This window comes from Equus caballus, chromosome 12 (assembly GCF_041296265.1).
Source record: "Equus caballus isolate H_3958 breed thoroughbred chromosome 12, TB-T2T, whole genome shotgun sequence".
NCBI classification, from domain to species: Eukaryota; Metazoa; Chordata; class Mammalia; order Perissodactyla; family Equidae; genus Equus; species Equus caballus.
In genome coordinates, this window is record NC_091695.1 from 38,416,603 (window position 1) to 38,436,410 (window position 19,808).

At 45.3% G+C, this 19,808-nt stretch overlaps 1 protein-coding gene across 1 annotated transcript in view; it reads left to right on the plus strand.

The window, feature by feature from the left end:
- The window catches only part of SDHAF2 (succinate dehydrogenase complex assembly factor 2), a 19,312-nt gene extending 374 nt beyond the window's left edge, over positions 1-18,938 (plus strand). The window contains exons 2-4 of the mRNA XM_001502117.5: positions 3,894-4,117; positions 4,201-4,310; positions 15,228-18,938. Coding sequence (XP_001502167.1) covers positions 3,894-4,117; positions 4,201-4,310; positions 15,228-15,358 — 465 coding nt within the window. The 3' untranslated portion in view covers positions 15,359-18,938. The remainder of the gene's footprint in view (positions 1-3,893; positions 4,118-4,200; positions 4,311-15,227) is intronic.
- Positions 18,939-19,808: the final 870 nt, after the last annotated feature.

Here is a 19,808-nt window from a genome sequence, read left to right on the forward strand (position 1 = left end):
TATTGACCGGGTGGAACTGGTCCGACCGCCTCTGGGCGCCCCTTCTCTCTGTTCTTAACTCTTCTCTGGTACCTGTCGTGATTTTGCATCATATCATATGATCTTTCTTTTTTGATGTAAGTGTTTACCACTGTAAACTTCTCTCTTAGTACTGCTTTTTGCTGCATCTCATGATCTTTTTGTATGTTGTGTTTTCGTTTTGTCTTAAGATATTTTCTAATTTCCCTTTTGATTTCTTCTTTGACCCATTTGGACCATTGCTTGTTCAAGAGTGAGAGTGTGTTGTTTAGTTTTCACAGATTTGTGAGTTTTCCAGTTTTCCTTCTGCTGTTGATTTCTTATTTCCTTCCATTGTGGCCAGAAAATATACTTTGTATGATTTCAATGTTTAAGACTTGCTTTGTAACCTGATATGTGATCTCTCCCGGAGAATGTTCCCAGTGTGCTTGAGAAGAATGTGTATTCTGCTGCTGTTAAGTGGAATGTTCTGTGTATGTCTGTTTGGTCCATTTGGTCTGTAGTGCTCAAGTTCTCTGTTTCTTTATTGATCTTCTGTTTGGATGTTCTATCCGTTATTGAAAGTGGGGTGTTGAAATCTCCTACTGTTATTATGTTGCTGTCTGTTTCTCCATTCAGTTCTTCTTGATTCTTCTGATTGATCAGGTCTGCTCCTTCTTCATATATTTGGGTGCTCTGATGTTGGTTGTATATATATTTATAATTATATCTTCCTGGTGAATTGACCCTTTTATCATTATATACTGTCCCTTTTTTATCTCTTCTGACAGTTTTTGACTTACTCTGTTTTGTTTGGTGTAAGTAGAGCCATCTCTGCTCTCTCTTGGTTACAATTTACCTGGAATATCTTTTTTTTCGTCCTTTCACTTTCAGCCTGTGTGTATGCTTACATCTAAAATGAGTGTCTTGTAACAGCATATAGTTCGGTCTTGTTTTTTTAATCTATTCAGCCAGTCTTTCAGTTGAGGAGTTTAACACATTTAAATTTAAAATAATGGCTGATAGGGAAGGACTTACTCTTCCCATTTTAAGTGTTTTCTGTCCATCCTATAGCTTTGTGTCCTTCTCTTCCTCTCTTGCTGTCATGTGTTGTTTCATTGATATTTTTTTTTTTAGAGACACGCTTTGATTCCTTTCTAATTTTCTATTGTGTATTTTCTTTGTGGTTGCCACGGGGCTTACATAAAACATGTTGTAGTAATCTATTTTAAGCTGATAATTTAACTTCAATCTCATACAAAAACTCTGCTGTCTTATTCCTCCCCATCTTATGTTATTGATGCCACAATTACATATTTTTATGTTGTGTATCCATTAGCTTGTTTTTATAGTTATTTTTTATGTTTTTGTCGTTTAACTTCTATACCAGAATTAGAAGTAATTGGTGCATCACCATTACAGTGTTACAGTATTCTGTATTTGTTATATATTCTGTATTTGTTACCTTTACCAGTGAGCTTTATGCTTTCCTATGCTTTCATCTTGCTCTCTAGTGTTCCTTTGGATCCTTTGGGCTTCCTGAATTTGTATGTCCATTTCTTTCCCCAGATTTGGGAAGTTTTTGGTCATTATTTCTTCAAATAAGCTTTCTGCTCCTTTCTCTTTTCTCCTTCTGGGACTCCCATGATGTGTATGTTGCTCAGCTTGACAATGTCCTGTAAGTCTCTTACCTCAGTCTTTTTCATTCTTTTTTCTTTTTTCCCTCTGATTAGGTAATTTCAAATGACCTGTCTTCAAGTTTGCTTATTCTTCCTTCTGCTTGATCAGGTCTGCTGTTTCACCCCTGTAGTGAATTTTTCAATTCAGTTGTTGTATTCTTCAGTTCCAAAATTTCTGGCGACTTCTTTTTAATATTTTCCTTTGTTGACGTTCTCATTTTGTTCATGCATTGTTTTCCTGAGCTCACTGAATATCTTGATGACAGTTGTTTTGAATTCCTTGTCTGGAAATTCATATACCTGTTTCTTTAGGGTCTCTTTCTGGAAATTTATTTTGTTCAGTTGATTGGGCCATGCTTCCATTTTTTCTCATCCTTTGCAACTTTGTGTTGGGATCCACACATTTGAAAAAACAGCTACCTCTCCCACTCTTTTCGGACTGGCTTTGTACAAGGAAAGACCTTTACCAGCCTGCCCTGCTAGAGAATCTGGAGGCCTCTCAAACCTTTCATGTGGATATGCCTTCTCTGGATTTGTGTGTGCAAATTCTCATTTGCTGCTGCTTTTTTCAGGATCTTTGCTCCCTCTGGTGTCTGTCTGTGGTAGTGCAGGTTCTCTGGAGCTGCCGCAAGCCTCACAGCTCTTTTGTGTATCCCAGGACCCATCAGTGCTGCAGGTTGGTCAAGACAGAAACTAGTGCCGTGGGCAGCTTTTTGAAAAGCAGGAACTTTGGATGCATGCTCCACTCTTTTCCTTCCCCACCCAAGAAGAAGCTGCCAAGGTCTCTTGGCTGCTTGCTGTACCGTGGGTCACCCAAGGGTCCTCTGGAACAGTAGCAAGCTGCCCAGCTCTCTTTGTTCTTAGAGGCCCCTAGGCATCTAGAGTGTGCTGGGTCCTGTTGGCGCTCTGAGAAAGGCGAGGCATAAACCAGTCCCTGAGGCAGCCCCACAAAAAGCCAGAATATTGGATGCAACATTCCAACTCTTTCCTCCCCAGGGAGAAGCCAGGAGGTGGGAGTTTTCTCCAGTTGTACTGTACTGAGCTGAGAGGAGGGACTATGATGAATGAGTGCCACGAATTCTCCTTCCAGCTTTGATCCAGCTGGTTTTGTGCTCGCCGGGGGTTCAGGAGCCTCTTAATTGGTTTCTGGATTTCTCATGAAGGGAATTGGTCTGGGTACTGTTGTTGAGTGGGGGTCTCCATGGGAGGAGAGTGTGGGGCTTCCCATTCCACCGTCTTGCTGATGTCACAAACTTCGCATTGCATCTTGATAGTTTTTGCCTTTCTCTAGACAGGGAGCCTGTGAGGCATTAGGGAGCATGCTGTCACTGGGTGCTCAGATTTTAACATAGGCAAGTGACTAGAATATCAACCATACCGTTGGGAATGTGAAAAGGGGAGAAAGGGAATGTGAAAGAGGGAGAAAATATTTTTGCTGGGAGAATTTTTGGAAAGGCGCTGGTTAAGAACATGTTTATGGTTAGGGCTAGGTTCCAGTTTTAACTGCAGTTACTATTTGGGTGCCTTTGGTAAATTATTTAACCTCTTTTTTTTTTTTTAAAGATTTTAGTTTTTTTCCTTTTTGTCCCCAAAGCCCCCCGGTACATAGTTGTATATTCTTTGTTGTGGATCCTTCTAGTTGTGGCATGTGGGACGCTGCCTCAGCGTGGCTTGATGAGCAGTGCCATGTCCACGCCCAGGATTCGAACCAATGAAACACTGGGCCGCCTGCAGCAGAGCGCGTGAACTTAACCACTCAGCCACGGGGCCATCCCCTATTTAACCTCTTTGAGCCTCAGTTTCCTAAGCTGTAAAATGGGACAGTATAAGCCTAACTTTTTTAGGACTAAACGAGATTGAATGCATTTTTTTTTAAAGTATTCTTTTTGGTGAGGAAGATTGGCCCTGAGCTAACACCTGTTGCCAGTCTTCCTCATTTTTTTTTCTCCGTAAAGCCCCAGTACACAGTTGTATATCTTAGTTGTAGGTCGTTTTAGTTCTTCTATGTTCACAGCATGGCTTGATGAGCAGTGTGTAGGTCTGTGCCCAGGATCCAAACCAGCGAACCCCAGGCCTCTGAAGCCGAGCATGTGAATTTAACCACTCGGCCCGAGGCCTGCCCCAGATTGAATGCATTTAACAGCTAGTAAGTGTTGAGTGAATGACAGTGATGGCATTGTTGTTGTTATAAAGATGTTTGTGGTTTATTTGTTTCAGATGCTTGCTGTGTCAAGGCGCCACCTAGTGTCACCTTCGCTCAGCATGACACCATTCAGATGCTTCTACAGAGGTGACAGCCCGACCGATTCCCAAAAAGACTTGATTGAAATCCCTTTGCCTCCATGGCAGGAGCGAACTGATGAATCCATAGAAACCAAAAGAGCCCGGCTGCTCTACGAGAGCAGAAAGAGGGGAATGTTGGAAAACTGCATCCTGCTGAGGTAGGGGATGGCAGTCTTGGGGTCACTTCTCTTTGACTGGAGACAGCCTTTTCAGTGTCTTTCTCTCTTTTCCTTCTTTTTAGCCTCTTTGCTAAAGAGCATCTGCACCACATGACAGAGAAACAGCTGAACCTCTATGATCGCCTGATTAATGAGCCCAGCAATGACTGGGATATTTACTACTGGGCTACAGGTACTGGACGTGATAAGCAACATAATGTGAACAATGGGCTGACTTGGGCTGGTTTGACTCTGGAATTGTATCCTAAGCAATTTTTCTTCTTTCACGTGTGCCACGGACACTCAACCTGAACACTCTTCAAATTTTTCTTGAGTGTGCAAAATTTGTTTTATTAGTTAAGGTTCTTTGTTCGCAAGCAATAGCAATGTTCTGTCTGACTTAAGCAAAAAGGGAATTTGGTGGAATTGTATGGGAAGCTCACAGTATCAAAGGGAAGGTTGATGGGGCCATCCCGGTGGCACACGTTCCGCTTCAGTGGCCCGGGGTTCGCTGGTTCAGATCCCGGGTGCGGACATGGCACCGCTTGGCAAGCCGTGCTGTGGCAGGTGTCCCACGTATAAAGTGGAAGAAGATGGACACAGATGTTAGCTCAGGGCCAGTCCTCTTCAGCAAAAAAAAAAAAAAAAAAAAAGAGGAGGATTGGCAGCAGATGTTAGTTCAGGGCTAATCTTCCTCCAAACAACAAAGGGGGGGAAGATTGAAGAAAAACCATTCTGGGAATGGAGTGGAAGCAGACAGCTCTGTAAGTGCGTAGCAAGAGTTCCTCAGTAGTCCCACTCTGGGACTGCCTTTGTGAGGGATGAATTCTGTTTGTAGTTGGGATTAGCTTTGGCTATGAGTAAAAAAAATCCCAAACAATAATGGCTTAAACAAGACAGAACTGTATTTCTCTTTTTCATCACAGAAGTCCAGAAGTAGGCACTTCAGAGCATACAGAGTAGCTTCAAAAAGTCACGAGGTCCAGAATCCTCTTGATTTGCTGCTCCTTCATCCTTGGTGTGTGTCGTCTGCCTCACGATCCAAGATGGCCACTGAAGCTCTATCTGTCTTGTCCATATTTCAGCCAGGAAAAAAGTGTATAGAAGAGCATACCCCATACTCTGTGACCCTTCTCAGGAAATTGTACACCATGCTTCCATTTATTTTTCACTGGCCACAGTTCAGTCACATGACTACACCTAGCCGTAAGGAAGAAATAATATATTCTACGTGTCCAGCTAAATTGGAGATTGTATTCTCAAGGAAAAATGGGGGAAAGGTGTCAGGGGACATCTCATCCATTTGTGTTACACTCTGGGTCTCCTGTTTTTGTGTTTCCACTCAATGTTTGTATCATAGAATAGAAGCCATTCTACAGATTCCAAGTATAAAATGTGATAATGCAGCATCTAGAAGCTTATACAACCATTGGAAAGCCCCGAAGTCTAAAATGTCTGTCCTGCCCTTTAAAGAAAATGTTTGGCCCTGACTTAGAATAACACATTTGACAGCTGTCCTTGGTGGTGTTCATAGTAGTAGTTCTTCCTTTTGTGGTTTTTTTTTTTTTTTTTGAGGAAGATTAGCCCTGAGTTAACATCTGCCACCAATCCTCCTCTTTTTGCTGAGGAAGACTGGCCCTGAGCTAACATCTGTGCCCGTCTTCCTCTACTTTATATGTGGGACGCCTACCACAGCATGGCTTGCCAAGCTGTGCCGTGTCTGCACCCGGGATCTGAACCAATGAACCCCGGGCCGCCGAAGCAGAACGTACAAACTTAACCACTGAGCCACTGGGCCGGCCCCCCTTTTTGTGTTGTTGAGTAGAATTCCATCGAGTGATGTCCCACAGTTTGTTTATCCACTGACCAATTGAGAGACCTTAGGGTTCTTTCCAGTTTTAGCCCATTATGAATAAAGTCAATCTACACGTTGGCATACACATTTTTGTTAACACAAGTTTTAGTTTTTCTTGGGTAAATATCCAGCAGAAGGATTGCTGGGTCACGTGATAAGTGTATGTTGAACTTGATAACAAACTTTTTCTGTAATGGACTAGGTAGTAAATGTTTTAGGCTTCGTAGGTTATACATTCTCTGTTGTAAATATTCAACCCTACTATCAGAGCACGCAAGCAGCCACAGAAAACAGGAAGACAACTGAGTGTGACTGTGTTGCAATAAAACTTTATCGATGACACTAAAATTGGAATTTCTTGCAATTTTCACGTGTCACACAGTATTCTTTCGAATTTTTTTTTCCTCAACCATTTAAAAATCATTAGCTCATGGTCCATACTAAAACAGGCAGCAGGCTGTAGTTTGCAGACTCCTGTCCTGTAAAAGGCGAGACTCAAAGACTGCATGCTGTATGACTTCATTATATGATACTCTGGAAAAGGCAAAACTGTAGGGGCAGAAATCAGACCAGTGATCGCCAGGGACTGGGTGTGAAGGGCGGGGTTGATGCTCCACATCTGTATCAGCACTTGGTATTAGCTGTGTTTGTTTTTAGCTACTCTTAAGAAGTATGTAGTGCTATATCGCTGTAGTTTTAATTGGTAATGACTAATAATATTGAGGATCTTTTCTTTTCAAGTGCTCATTTGCCATTCACACATCTCTGGTGGTGTGTCTTTTCAAATCTCCCCCCCCACCTTTTCTTTTTAATTGGCTTGTTTGTTTTCTTATTATTGAGTTGGTTTTTTTTTCAAAGATTTTGTTTTTTCCTTTTTCTCCCCAAACCCCCCGGTACATAGTTGTATATTCTTTGTTGTGGGTCCTTCTAGTTGTGGCATGTGGGACGCTGCCTCAGCGTGGCTTGATGAGCAGTGCCATGTCCACCCCCAGGATTCGAACCAATGAAACACTGGGCTGCCTGCAGCGGAGCACGCGAACTCAACCACTCGGCCACGGGGCCAGCCCCTTCTTATTATTGAGTTTTGAGTGTTCTTAATTTATTCCAGATTCAAGGCCTTTATCAGATGTGTCTTGCAAATTTTTTCTCTCTGTCTCTGGAGACATTTTCATTTCTTTCTTTTTCTTTGATGAGGAAGATTGACCCTGAGCTAACATCTGTGCCAATCTTCCTCTGTTTGTTAGTATGTGGGCCACCAGCACAGCATGGCCACTAACAGAGCAGTGGAGGCCCGCACCCAGGAACTGAACCCGGGCTGCCAAAGTGGAGCACACTGAACTTAACCACTAGGCCACTGGGACTGGCCCTCTTTTCATTTTCTTAACATTGCCTTTCAAAGAGCAGTTTTTAAATTTGGTGAAGCACAGTATACTGGTTTTGTTTAGTGGGTTGTGCTTTTGGTATTGTGTCTAAGAACTCTGCCTGATCCAAAGTCACCAAGATTTTCTCTTTCCCCCTGGGATTTTATAGTTTTAGGATCAGCTGTTCAATTTCTCCAAAAAAAAATCCTGCTTGGATTTTGATTGGGGTTGTGTTGCAACAGATCGATTTGGGAAGATTCTTTTTAACAATTTAGAATCATCTGATCTATTAACACGCCATGTCTCCTTTTATTTAAGTCTTCTTTGATTTCTTTAATCAGTGTATTACCTATTCCTGCATGACAAATTACCCCCAAAACTTATTGGCTTAAAACAATCCATACTTATATTTCATGGTTTCTGTGGGTCTGGAATCCAGGCATGCTCAGCGGGGTCCTATGCTTCAGTCTGTCACGAGGTCCCCATCAAGGTGTCGGCCCAGGGTCTGGAGTCTCATTTGGATCTCAGCTAGGGAAAGATTACTTCCGAGCCCTCTCTGGTCTTGGCAGAATTCAGTTCCTCACAGGCTCTTCACCTGCGGGCCTCAGTTTCTTGCTGGCTGTTGCCTACAGGCCTCCTACAGTTCCTTGTCGCAAAGGCTTCTGCCATGGGGCAGCTTGCTTCGTCAGAGTGTGCAAGCCAAGGAGACATTAGAGTCTACCAGCAAGATGGAAGCCACAGTGTTTTGTAACCTAATCACAGAAATAATGTTCCAGCTGCCGGCCCCATGACTGAGTGGTTAAGTTTGCAATTTCATTGATTTCTACCGTTATCTTCATTATTTCCATTCTTCTTAATTTGCTCTTTTCCTAATTTCTTAAGGTGGAAGCTGAACTCCTTGACTTGAGATCTTCTTTTCCACTATAAGCATTTAATGCTATAAATTACCCTCTCTAAGCACTGCTTTAGCTTCATGTTAGAAATTTGGATATGTTATATTTTCATTTAATTCAAAATATTTTGTGATTTCCCTTGTGACTTCCTCTTTGACTCATGAGTTATTTAGAAGTATGTATTTTTTTGGTTTTTCTGCAGGGGAAGCTTCAACCCTGAGCTAACATCTGTTGCCAGTCTTCCTCCTTTTTTCTTCCTCCCCCCCGCAAAAGGCCCAGTACGTAGTTGTGTGTAGTTGTGAGTTCTTCTGGATCTTCTATGTGAGCCACTGCCACAGCATGGCTACTGACAGATGGGTGGTGTGGTCCCACGCCTGATCACTGAACCCAGGCCACTGAAGCGGCTGGCTCTAGACCTGTGTTTAGTTTTCAGATATTTGGGGATTTTCCAGATATTTTTCTTTTATTGATTCCATTGTGACAATAGAACACATGTTATATAATTTCACTTCTTTTCCATTTCTTGAAATTTGTTTATGGTCTGAAATGTAGGTATCTTGATAATGTTCATGTGCATTTATTTGAACATAATGTGTGTTCTGCACTTGTGAGTAAAGTGTTCTGTAAATGTCAACTAGGTCAAGTTGGTTGATACTGTTGTTCGTGTCTTCTATATTCCAACGGATTTACTCTGCACTTCTTCTATCAATTACTAAGAGAAGAGTGTTGAAATCTCCCAACTATAATGTAGATTCAGTAAGACTCCTTTCATTTCTCTCAGTTTTTGCTTTATATATTTTGAAGCTCTGTTATTACGTGAAGACACGCTTAGGATTGTTATATCTTCTTGATGAATTGCCCCCTTTATCATTGTACAATGTCCATCTTTATCACTGATAATATTCCTTGTTCTGAAGTGCCTGTTGGTAATATAGACACCCCAGTTTTCTTTTGGTTAGTGTTTGCATGTTATGTCTTTTTCCATCTATATTAGTTTTCCATCGCTACGTAATAAATTACCACAAACTCAGCAACTGTAAACAACACCTGTTTATTAGTTCACAGTTCTGGAGGTCAGAAGCCATGCCCAGATCACACAGTGGGAAACCAGTGTCAGCCGTTCTACATTCCTGTCTGGAGGCTCACTCAGGGTGTTAGGAGAATTCATTTCCTTGCAGTTGTAGGACTGAGATCTTGTTGTCTTGCTAGCTGTGGCTCGCTTTCAGCTTCTAGAGGCCACTCTCCGGTCCTTGCCACTTGGCCCTCTCCGGCTCAGCTGTGGCAATCCTCCCTCACGTTGATTCCCTCTCGTGCTTTAAATCTCTCTGACTTGCCGTCTGCCACCAGCTGGAGGAAACTCTCCTTTAAAAGAGCTCCTGTGATTAGGTCAGAACCACCTGGATAATTTCCCTGTCCTAAGGTCAACTGTGTCATATAACATAACCTAATCAGGGGAGTGAAAATCGTCATATTCACAGTCCGGGGGATTACGCAGGCCTTGTATACCCGGGGAGTGGGAAATACTGGGGGCCGACTCATAAGTCTGCCTGCCACACCATTCTTTGACTTTTCACTTATCTCTCTCTTTCGTATCCAATCTTATGGTCTCTGTCTTTCTATTGACGTGTTTTGGCCATTTACATATAACGAGTTATCAATGTGGTTGAATTAAAAGCTACTACCATCTTTTTGTTAGTTTCCTGTTTCTTCCATCTGTTCTTTGTTCCTTTTTACTTCTATTTCCGTGGGGGTTTTTTATTTAGTACTTTTTATTTTGTTTTACCTCCACTGTTGGCTCATTATTTGTACCTGTCTTTATAATTTTTTTAGTGATTGCCCTGGGGTTTACCGTGTACATCTTTAATTCACCACAGTCTACCTTCCGTGTTATACCCTCAGGTATTATTATACTGCTTCACGTATAATGGAAGAACTTTATAACAGTGTATGCAATTCTTCCCTCCCATCTTTTGTGCTCTTGCTGTGTTTTAGTTATGCTGTAAGCCTACACTACATTTCTATTGTTTTGCTTTAGACAATTATCTTGAGAGTGATTTAAAATACGGAAAAGAATACAAAATGTATTTTATATTTGCCTTCATTTTTTTTTTTTTTTTTAAAGATTTTATTTTTTCCTTTTTCTCCCCAAAGCCCCCCGGTACATAGTTGTGTGTTCTTCGTTGTGGGTTCCTCTAGTTGTGGCATGTGGGACGCCACCTCAGCGTGGTCTGATGAGCAGTGCCATGTCCGCGCCCAGGATTCGAACTAACGAAACACTGGGCCGCCTGCAGCGGAGCGCGCGAACTTAACCACTCGGCCACGGGGCCAGCCCCTATATTTGCCTTCATTTTAACCATTTCTAGAGATCCTCATGTCTTTACATCAATCCATGTTTTTCTCAGTATCATAGTCCTTCTGTCTGAAGAACTTCCTTTATTAGCAGACCTTGTAGTGCAGGTCTGCTATTATGAATTCTCTCGGCTTTTGTTTGTCATTTTCAAAAGATATTTTTGGTGCATATGGAATTACAGGCTCACACTTTTTCCTTTCGGCACTTTACGTGGGCACACCTCCTTTGCTAGGCTGTTCTGTGCAGGATCAAGTCAGTCTGGTTCGGAGTTGAACCGGATTTGGGTTTGTTGCTTTGATTACCTTCAGTGTTCCACCAGCTTCAAATTCTTCTGGTGTTTGCATGTGCTATTTTCTGGTTTGCATACTTTCTGACAAGAAGTAAGCTATGTCTATTCCTTTGTATGTAACGTACGTTTTCTTTCTGAATGTTTTCAGTATTTCATGTTTGGTTTTCATTTGTTCGAATATGTCTGTTTGGTTTTGGTATTTATCCTGCTTGGGTATGTTGGATCTGTGTTTTTATACCTTTCATTATTGTTGGAAAACTCAGTCATTATCTCTTCAGATATTTCTTCTGCCTTATTTTCTCCCTCTTTTTCTTCTGGGATTCCAGTTACATTTAGGTTAGACTGTTTGATACTGTCCCAAAGCTTTTGGATTCTCTCCTTTGTGTCTTTCATTCTTCTCTTTATGTAACAGTTTGAGTAATTTGTATTAGGTAATATCTGTTGACTATCTTGCAGTTCACTAATTCTTTCCTTGACCATGTCAGATCTTATGATGAGCCTTTTGAGATCATTCTGCTTATTTGTTACTGTATTTTTATTTTTAACATTCCTTTTGACTTTTGTAGTTTCCATCTCTGCTGGAATTTCTCATCGGTTTGTACATTTTGTCTACTTTTTCCACTAGAGCCTTTAACATATTAATCATAGTTACTTTATTTGAATTCCCTGTCTAATAGTTTTAACTCATCCCTGAGTGTGTTTCTGTTGATTGCTTTGTTCCTTCACAGTGTGTTTTTTTTTTCTTTTATGTGTTTGTATTTCATAATTTTTGATTGAATGTTACACATCATGAGTAAGAGAGTAAAGACCGAGATAAGTAGTATTTTTTGCCTGGAAATGGTCGTGCTGCTTCTGCTAGGCTGTTAATTTGGGGATCGAGTCAGTCTAGTTAGGAGTTAAGCTCACATTGGATTTTGTCGTTGTTTTGGTTCCCTTCAGTGCACCACCAGCCTCTATTGTTACCATGTGCTTAGGGTGGGGGCTGAGTTTCCAGAGGGTGTTTCTCAATGTTCCTGTTGTACCCTCAGCTTGCAGCCTTCCTGTATTTCTGTGCCTCACAGGGAATCGCTCTCCATGCTCTGGCCCTCCCCCAGCAGTAGACTCCTGTTGTTTTGCACTTGGTGCTTGTAAGTTTGAGGAGGGAGGTGGGGAGGGTATTCTCTGTTATCCTGGTCCAGCTTCATCCCTGTAGCCTGGGTCTTAGGGGTGGGCTTTCTCAGTGATTCTGCCCTTCCCACAAGGGTAGAGGGGTTTTTTTCTTTTACCCTTCCACCAGCCCAAATGGGTCCTCACGTGTGTCCTGTAGGAGACAGGATTCACTGACCTGCTCCTAGTTGCTGAGGCTTTTGTTCTGTAGAGGAGAAGGGCTGGGCTGGGCTTTATGCTTCTTTTTGCAGTGTCGGCCGCTCCCCTCCTGGCATGAATCACTGAGGGAGGCTCTCTCCAGCCCCCTGTCTGAACCCTGTCTTTGTCGGAGCATGCTCAGTGGCGGTCTGTTGACAAGAACCTGCAGGTGGGTGTGCACTCCCCTGTGTGTGGCTCCAGGGGTGTCATGCTCCCACATCAGCCTACGTAGGCTGTCGGCAGTTTGTTGACAAGAACCTGCAGGTGGGTGTGCACTCCCCTGTGTGTGGCTCCAGGGGTTTCATGCTCCCACATCAGCCTACGCAGGCTGTCGGCAGTTTGTTGACAAGAACCTGCAGGTGGGTGTGCACTCCCCTGTGTGTGGCTCCAGGGGTTTCATGCCCCCACATCAGCCTACGCAGGCTGTCGGCAGTTTGTTGACAAGAACCTGCAGGTGGGTGTGCACTCCCCTGTGTGTGGCTCCAGGGGTTTCATGCTCCCACATCAGCCTACGTAGGCTGTCGGCAGTTTGTTGACAAGAACCTGCAGGTGGGTGTGCACTCCCCTGTGTGTGGCTCCAGGGGTTTCATGCTCCCACATCAGCCTACGCAGGCTGTCGGCAGTTTGTTGACAAGAACCTGCAGGTGGGTGTGCACTCCCCTGTGTGTGGCTCCAGGGGTTTCATGCCCCCACATCAGCCTACGCAGGCTGTCGGCAGTTTGTTGACAAGAACCTGCAGGTGGGTGTGCACTCCCCTGTGTGTGGCTCCAGGGGTTTCATGCCCCCACATCAGCCTACGCAGGCTGTCGGCAGTTTGTTGACAAGAACCTGCAGGTGGGTGTGCACTCCCCTGTGTGTGGCTCCAGGGGTTTCATGCTCCCACATCAGCCTACGCAGGCTGTCGGCAGTTCGTCCAGGTGAGGGGCTGCCCCGTGGCCGAGTGCTGAAGTTCACGCGCTCCGCTTTGGCGGCCCAGGGTTGTGCCGGTTCGGATCCTGGGTGCGGACATGGCACTGCTCATCAAGCCGTGTTGAGGTGGCGTCCCACATAGCACAACCAGAAGGACCCACAACTGGAATATACAACTGTGTACTAGGGGGCTTTAGGGAGAAGAAGGAAAAAAAAAAGATTGGCAACAGATGTGAGCTCAGGTGCCAGTCTTTAAAAGAAAAAGAGTTTTAGCTGAATTCTTACCTGTATGTATGGTGCCGAGTGTCTCTTCTTCCTTCGTCCTGTCTCAGGTGAGCAAGTGCTCGTGTCCACTTTCTCTTTTGAGGGGCTTCTCTTTCCTTAGATTTTATTCTACTTGGTTGCCCTGTGACCTCAGCTCTCTGATGACTTGAAAGTTGCAATATTTGTAGTTTAACTTTTTCTCGTAAGGGTGAGAGCAGTGCTCTTGCCAACTTTCAGCATCCTAGGGGAAGCCTAAACCTTGATCTTTTTGTGTGTGTGTGGCTGTGTTCTAATAAAACTTTATTTACAAAAACAGGGGGTGGGCCACATTAGGACTGTGGGCCATAGTTTAACAACTCCTGCTCTAGATGCTTATTAGTAAAGCCCAGTAAGCACTTACATTTTTTAAACAGTGTGCATAAAAATAAAGAATAACAAAGGAGGATTTGCTCTACCAGGTATTAGTCTGTACTGTAAAGCTATAACAATTAAAATAATGTAAAATTGGTACAAGCACCACTGAAAGATTACTGAGCATAGGAGAGAGCCTAGTATATACAAAAATTTATGTAATATGGGAATCTACAAATCAGGAAGGGATAAGATGAATTACTTAATAAATCGTGTTGGGAAAGTTTGCAATTTGAAAAATAAAAAGATGTAATTCAATATATAAACCTTTTACTTTTGTTTTTTCTTTCTTTATTTATTTTTTGGTGAGGAAGATTGGCCCTGAGCTAACATCTGTTGCCAATCTTCCTCTTTTTGCTTGAGGAAGATTGCTGCAGAGCTAACTTCTATGCCAATCTTCCTCTATTTTGTATGTGGGTCGCCACCACAGTGTGGCTTGATGAGCAGTGTGTAGATCTGTGCCCAGGAACCAAACCTGTGAATCCTGGGCTGCTGAAGCAGAGCATGCGAACTTAACCAATATGCACCCAGGCCAGCCCTAAACCTCCTTGATCTTATTTTGATTGTCACAGAGAAACAGATGCCAGACCCCCACCCAATGTCAGGCCCTGTGCTGAGTGAGGGGACTCAGACTTTGTTTGGAGTACTTCCCTCTCCTAGCATTATAGTTGGTCTTGATAGGAGGCTCATTCCAGAGCACCTTACATCAGCTTTCCCAGTGGGAGGCTTTGCTTGTAATTTGAGTCTTAAGTGAGTGTGTCTCAGGTGGAAGGAAAAGCTGGAGGTGAGCGGCCTACTGCCAGACTGCCTGCCTCTGGACTCAGGCTGGCCTTCTCATGCCTTCGCTCTGTGTCTTTCTTGCCTGTCCATTCAAATCTGGTTCTCCAGGTTTATGTCAGTTTTGCGTGCCTCTAATAACCTTCCAATAAGTTCCCTTTGGCTTAAGTTTACTGGAGTTATTAGTTTCTGTCACTTATAACCGAGGACTTTTGCCTTAGGAAATTGGGGAGGGGGGAGGGAACACAATACCCAGAAAACAACTGAAATACCAAATGCAGAGCCAAATAGTACAGCCAAGATTGGACAGGCCAGGGGTCAGCCAACTTGTTCCTAAAAGCCCAGAGTCAGTACCTTAGGCTTGCGGCCATGTGGTCTCCGTTGCAACTGTTAACTCTGCCATCATAGCACGAAAGCAGCCACGGACAATATGGAACAAGTGGGAGTGGCTGCTCCAGAGAGCTGTGTACAAATACAGGCTGCCGTAGGTTGCCAGCTCCTGGTATAGGCTGCGTGTGTATTTGGAGGAAGAATGGAGAGGTCTGTGTATCGACTGTGCTTCTTGGCCAGGACCGCAGTTTCAAGTCTCAAGATCCTTCTACCTGAGTATTGACTGGCCAACACACGTCATTCTTTTTGCCTGTTTTTCTCTTGCAGAAGCAAAACCAGCCCCAGAAATATTTGAGAATGAAGTCATGGCACTGCTGAGAGACTTTGCGAAAAACAAAAACAAGGAGCAGAGACTGCGTGCCCCCGATCTCGAATACCTCTTTGAAAAGCCCCACTGAGCTGGGCGCCTCCGCCTGCCTGGCCTCAGTCTGTGAACCCGCATGGCTTATGATGGATCCCGGCCCTGTTTTCCCACTTGTCCCTAGACACTCAACCCGCCCGGACCGTTCGTCCTGCCTCAAAGGATGGACCCATCTCGCTCCCAGGACGTGTAAATGTTCAGTGTGTCTCATTCCGACGCTTTGTTCGGTCCTAGGCCTCAAAAGCAGGATGTCAGTGTTGCCAGCCTCGGCCACAGGAGGGCACTGTAGGGGAAGCTATTGTGCTGGCTCCTGGCTTCAGGCGCCGCGTGTGCTCTGTGAAAGGAGGCGGCGGCTGCCGGTGCTGGGTGGAAAGCGCCCTGAGCAGCCCAGAGCTTTGTTCCTGTGAAATCCCCCCTTTCCAGTCCGATCTGGTTCTTTCTGCCAAGGGAAGCTGATCAAAGCCCCCTGAGCTGAGCCCTTCAAAGGCACAGCAGGCAGAATGAGAGCAGCGAGCAGGAACGGGGCGGGCCTGCTGCTCAGGAGTCAACATACCCATCAGGTTTTCCTTGAAATGTTCACTCTGGAAACAGAACCATAATGGAATATTAAAGAATATCTAAGAAAGGAAAATCACAATTCCCCAACCCTCACACAGTCATTTTCATTCTGTCTGTTCCCATATATTTTGGAGTCCTATGTTTATAGAGTTTTACAAGGTCGCAATCATGGATTTTATCTCCACAGAGCGCTATAGCAACTTTTTCTATATTTCCCATCTTTGTAACTATTTTAGTTGACGAAATAATGTCACGGAAGAAATAATATGTCAGAATGAATTAGTTGAAAGTGTTTAGCCTTTGGGCCAGAAGACTTCTGCCTTGCCAGAGGCCGTCTCACTAGGAGAATTTGCCGTGGGAGTTGTAAGCCAGTCAGAACGGTCATCACCAGGACTGGGCCAGGAGCATCTGAAGGGGTGGACCTGCGGAAGCCAGGCTGGCATTGAGAAGCAGATGTTGGTGATCATTAGAGCTGCATGCAGGGAGGAGGTGCACGTTTCCAGCGTGACTGAGCTACGGGGTCCCCCAGGGCCGCCTCATGGTCCTGCCTGCCCCCCCAGTGTCTCTGGCTAAGGAGAGAAGGGAAGAGAACCAGCCTTTACTCACGTGATCTCATTCAAGCTTCTCAGCCCTCTTGCAGACAAGCGGTGTCACACCTACTTTGTAGATGAGAAAGTGGGCTCAGAGAGAGTAATATGTCCAAGGTCGCATCGCTGTTCAGTCCCAAAGCCAGAGTCTCATTGAGTTCAGCGTGCCTCCAGAGCTCAGGAACTTTCTACCAGAACGCACTACCGTACTAGTGGAAACTTCGTAGAAATCTGTGCTTTGAAAAGTTATGGCAAAGAAACTTGACAGTACCGAGATGACCTGTGTGTCACGTAGGGGCAGGAAGCTGCCGGGTGCTTCCCAAAGTAAGCACTCGGTCACCCAAGGGAGCTTGTAAATAAGGAGGCAGCACAGGTGCTGGCTCCAAGTTCAAATCTGGGCCCGCTGCTTCCTTGCTGGAGACATGAGTGGGCCTGAGCCTCAGTTTCCTCATCTATGAGATGGGGGCGACGGCACTCCCTATCTTAACTAGTTGAGCAGACGTTAAAGCTTGCGGAGTTCTTAGCTGGTCCCCAGGACACAGGGAGCTCAGTAGATAGAGGTGCTCAGTCATGGCCTTGGCCTGAGGCTTAAAACCTGTCTCCTGAAACACATTGCCTGGTGTGTCAGCGAGGTCCCCAGAACTGCGTGCAGGGCAGTCTCATCTGCAGACAGGAAAGCTGAGCTTGTTAAAGAACCGCGGGGTGCCTTCTAGCCCGTGAAGACTGGAGGGAAAACAGACCCCGGTGACGATTCCTTTGATGGAAAATTCTGTAGCACTCTCACCTAAGCGAGGAACAGGAGTGAGGATGGGGAGGCAGAAAGAAGCAGGGCAGACGAGAAGACATCACCCTGGGAGCACACCACAGCCTCTGGCCATTCTCGGGCCTCATTTGATGTACTGTGGGGAGAATGTCAAATAGAGTTTTACAGAGAGAGATTTATCTGGACTATAAGAAGTGCACGTGCACTGGGCAGTGACTTACCCATCTATCCTGGACACTTACGCAACCGAGCCCAGCAGCCAAGTATGCGGTCGGGGCTTTATTCCCCAGGGTGTGATCTCTCCTTACTCCGATTTTGTCTTATTTAACATAATGCTCAGCTGCTGCCACTTTCACCTGGGAATGGCATGCTTCTAAAGGAATTGTTTTCTTCCCAGGCTGCTGGCTTGTGTCATCTCTGAAAGTGAAGGATCTTGCTAACTTCAGCTGCTCAGTCTCAGACCCAGGGGTGCTATGTAAACAGTTTTTCCCTTTATTAGGCATTAAGTAAAACTAGGCCGGCCACAGTGCATTTTTTAAAAATTAATAAACACAGAGCAAGAGCCAGCAGCCCCCCAAGGATCCGTAAGGAACAGAAGCTAGGCTCATTCCTCTCTGTTGGACGCCTCACTGCCCGCTGACCTCATTCCCAGCCTGCGCCGGGCGGATGGGCGTCTGGCCCTGCCCTGACCCATCTGAAGTGGTCTCATGAGTCTCATGTCGCGCAGGCTCCCGCGTGACACGTCAAACTGGGTCAGTAAAGGCTGTTTTCCTGTCATTTCCTCTCAATCATTTTCAGTCTGCAGAATCCATACACCAAACAACTTTTGCCCGAGCTCTGCGCCTTAGATGGAGTGTGTCTGTTGGGGGTCATTGTCAAGGCGTCTCTCCCCGGCTTTGGGCGTTATCTGAAGATCATCTGGTCTGTCCCTCCAGCTCCAGCGAGGCCAGCACCAGCACACACCTGCTTCCAGGGAAAGGAATTCCATTGGGAGGGTTGAGAGACTCACATTTATCCTTCAGTCTATCTGCTGTCGTGGCTAGACGAAGAGAGGACGATGCCGTGATAAGGAAGCGCAGGCAGCCTTAAATGGCAAGCAGGTCTGGGAGGCTTTGAGCTGACAGCCCCTCTTACTGCTACAGCCTGTTGGACCTGAGGAGGGTGGACTGGCCGTCCTGCAGCTGTCAAGCTGATGATACTGGTCAGCTTCCAGTTAAGCCACCTTGTGACACCTCAATTTCCCAGGGGGCCCTCTGGGAACGAGGACCGGCGTTAGAATCTGCCCCCATCAGGTGATAGACTTGGGGGAACAGGTGGCCTCAGGAAAGCAGTGCCCTTTCGGCTTCAAGAAACAAATGTGTGTGAGCAGTCAGACGCTTGAGAGCAGATGGTAGAGAAGGTGAAGGGATCCAGTAACATCAGGCCTCAAAGAAGGAGGTGTATAGAGAAGAAATCCACCTCCTCCTGACCCATAGCCAGAAAAGAGTTCAGGGCTTTTGCTGGGTCCAGGACTCGCCTGAATCCAGATATTCCTGCCGAGGAGGAGAATGTTCGCTTCAAAAAGGGCAATGTGAACGTATTTTATGTAACTAAACATCACAGCATGTGGTTTTAAAAAGCGAGTTATGACATTAAGATGTCCGTTTTGTTTGCCAGTGGGTTTCAGTTCATGTAGTTGGTATTTAATAAAATGTGCACATTTGGTGACATCCTAGGACACCTGTTGAGGGGAAGCCAAGCAGAGCAGAGCGGTTCAGGGCAGCTGTTCCGGAATCAGAACTAAGTTAGAATCCTGGCTTTACCATGGGTCAGCTGCGTGACCTTGGGCACGTTATTAACCTCTCCACACTTCTGTGTCTCATGTGGAAAAAGGGAAGGAAAAAGAGCCTGGCGTGCTCCACTTCAGCGGCCCTGGTTTGGTTCCCAGGTGTGGAGCTATGCCACTCGGCAGCCACGTTGTGGCAGCAACCCACATACAAAATAGAGGAAGATTGGCACAGGTGTTAGCTCAGGGTGAATCTTCCTCAGCAAAAAGGAGAAGAAGAAGAACTTCAACTCGTATGTGAGTGTGAGGACTAAATGGAGTCGTGTGTAAAGCCCTTCACACAGTACCTGGGCCCCTAGCAACACTCAGTAGTAATTGTTGCTAACGGGACTGTTTGCTTATGTGTGCCCAACACTGCTAAGAGCATGGGTTATCTCGTTCAATCCTCACAGCAATGGTACGAGGAAGGTACAATTATCATTCCCCTTTTACAGATGAGGAAAGTGGGGCTTGGGGAGAAGAAGCTTCTTGCTCGAAGTCAGATGGGAAGGGGTGGAACTAGAATTGGAAGCCAGGCCGAGGGCCGCCAGGGCCTGTGCACTTACACCGTATGCTCTACTCCCTCAAAACAGGGAAGCCATCGTCATTCCTCCTGCCGCTGTCCTCTCCTCCTGGGTCTCCTCTTGGTCCGAGGAGGGCTGCTGTGCACTGGACTTGGCAGAGACCCTCTGGTTCCCTAGAAGACCACCAGGACCCTAAGTTTCAGAGGGCAACAGCCTCAGCAGCTCCAGCCTTAACCACCTGAGCCCTCCAA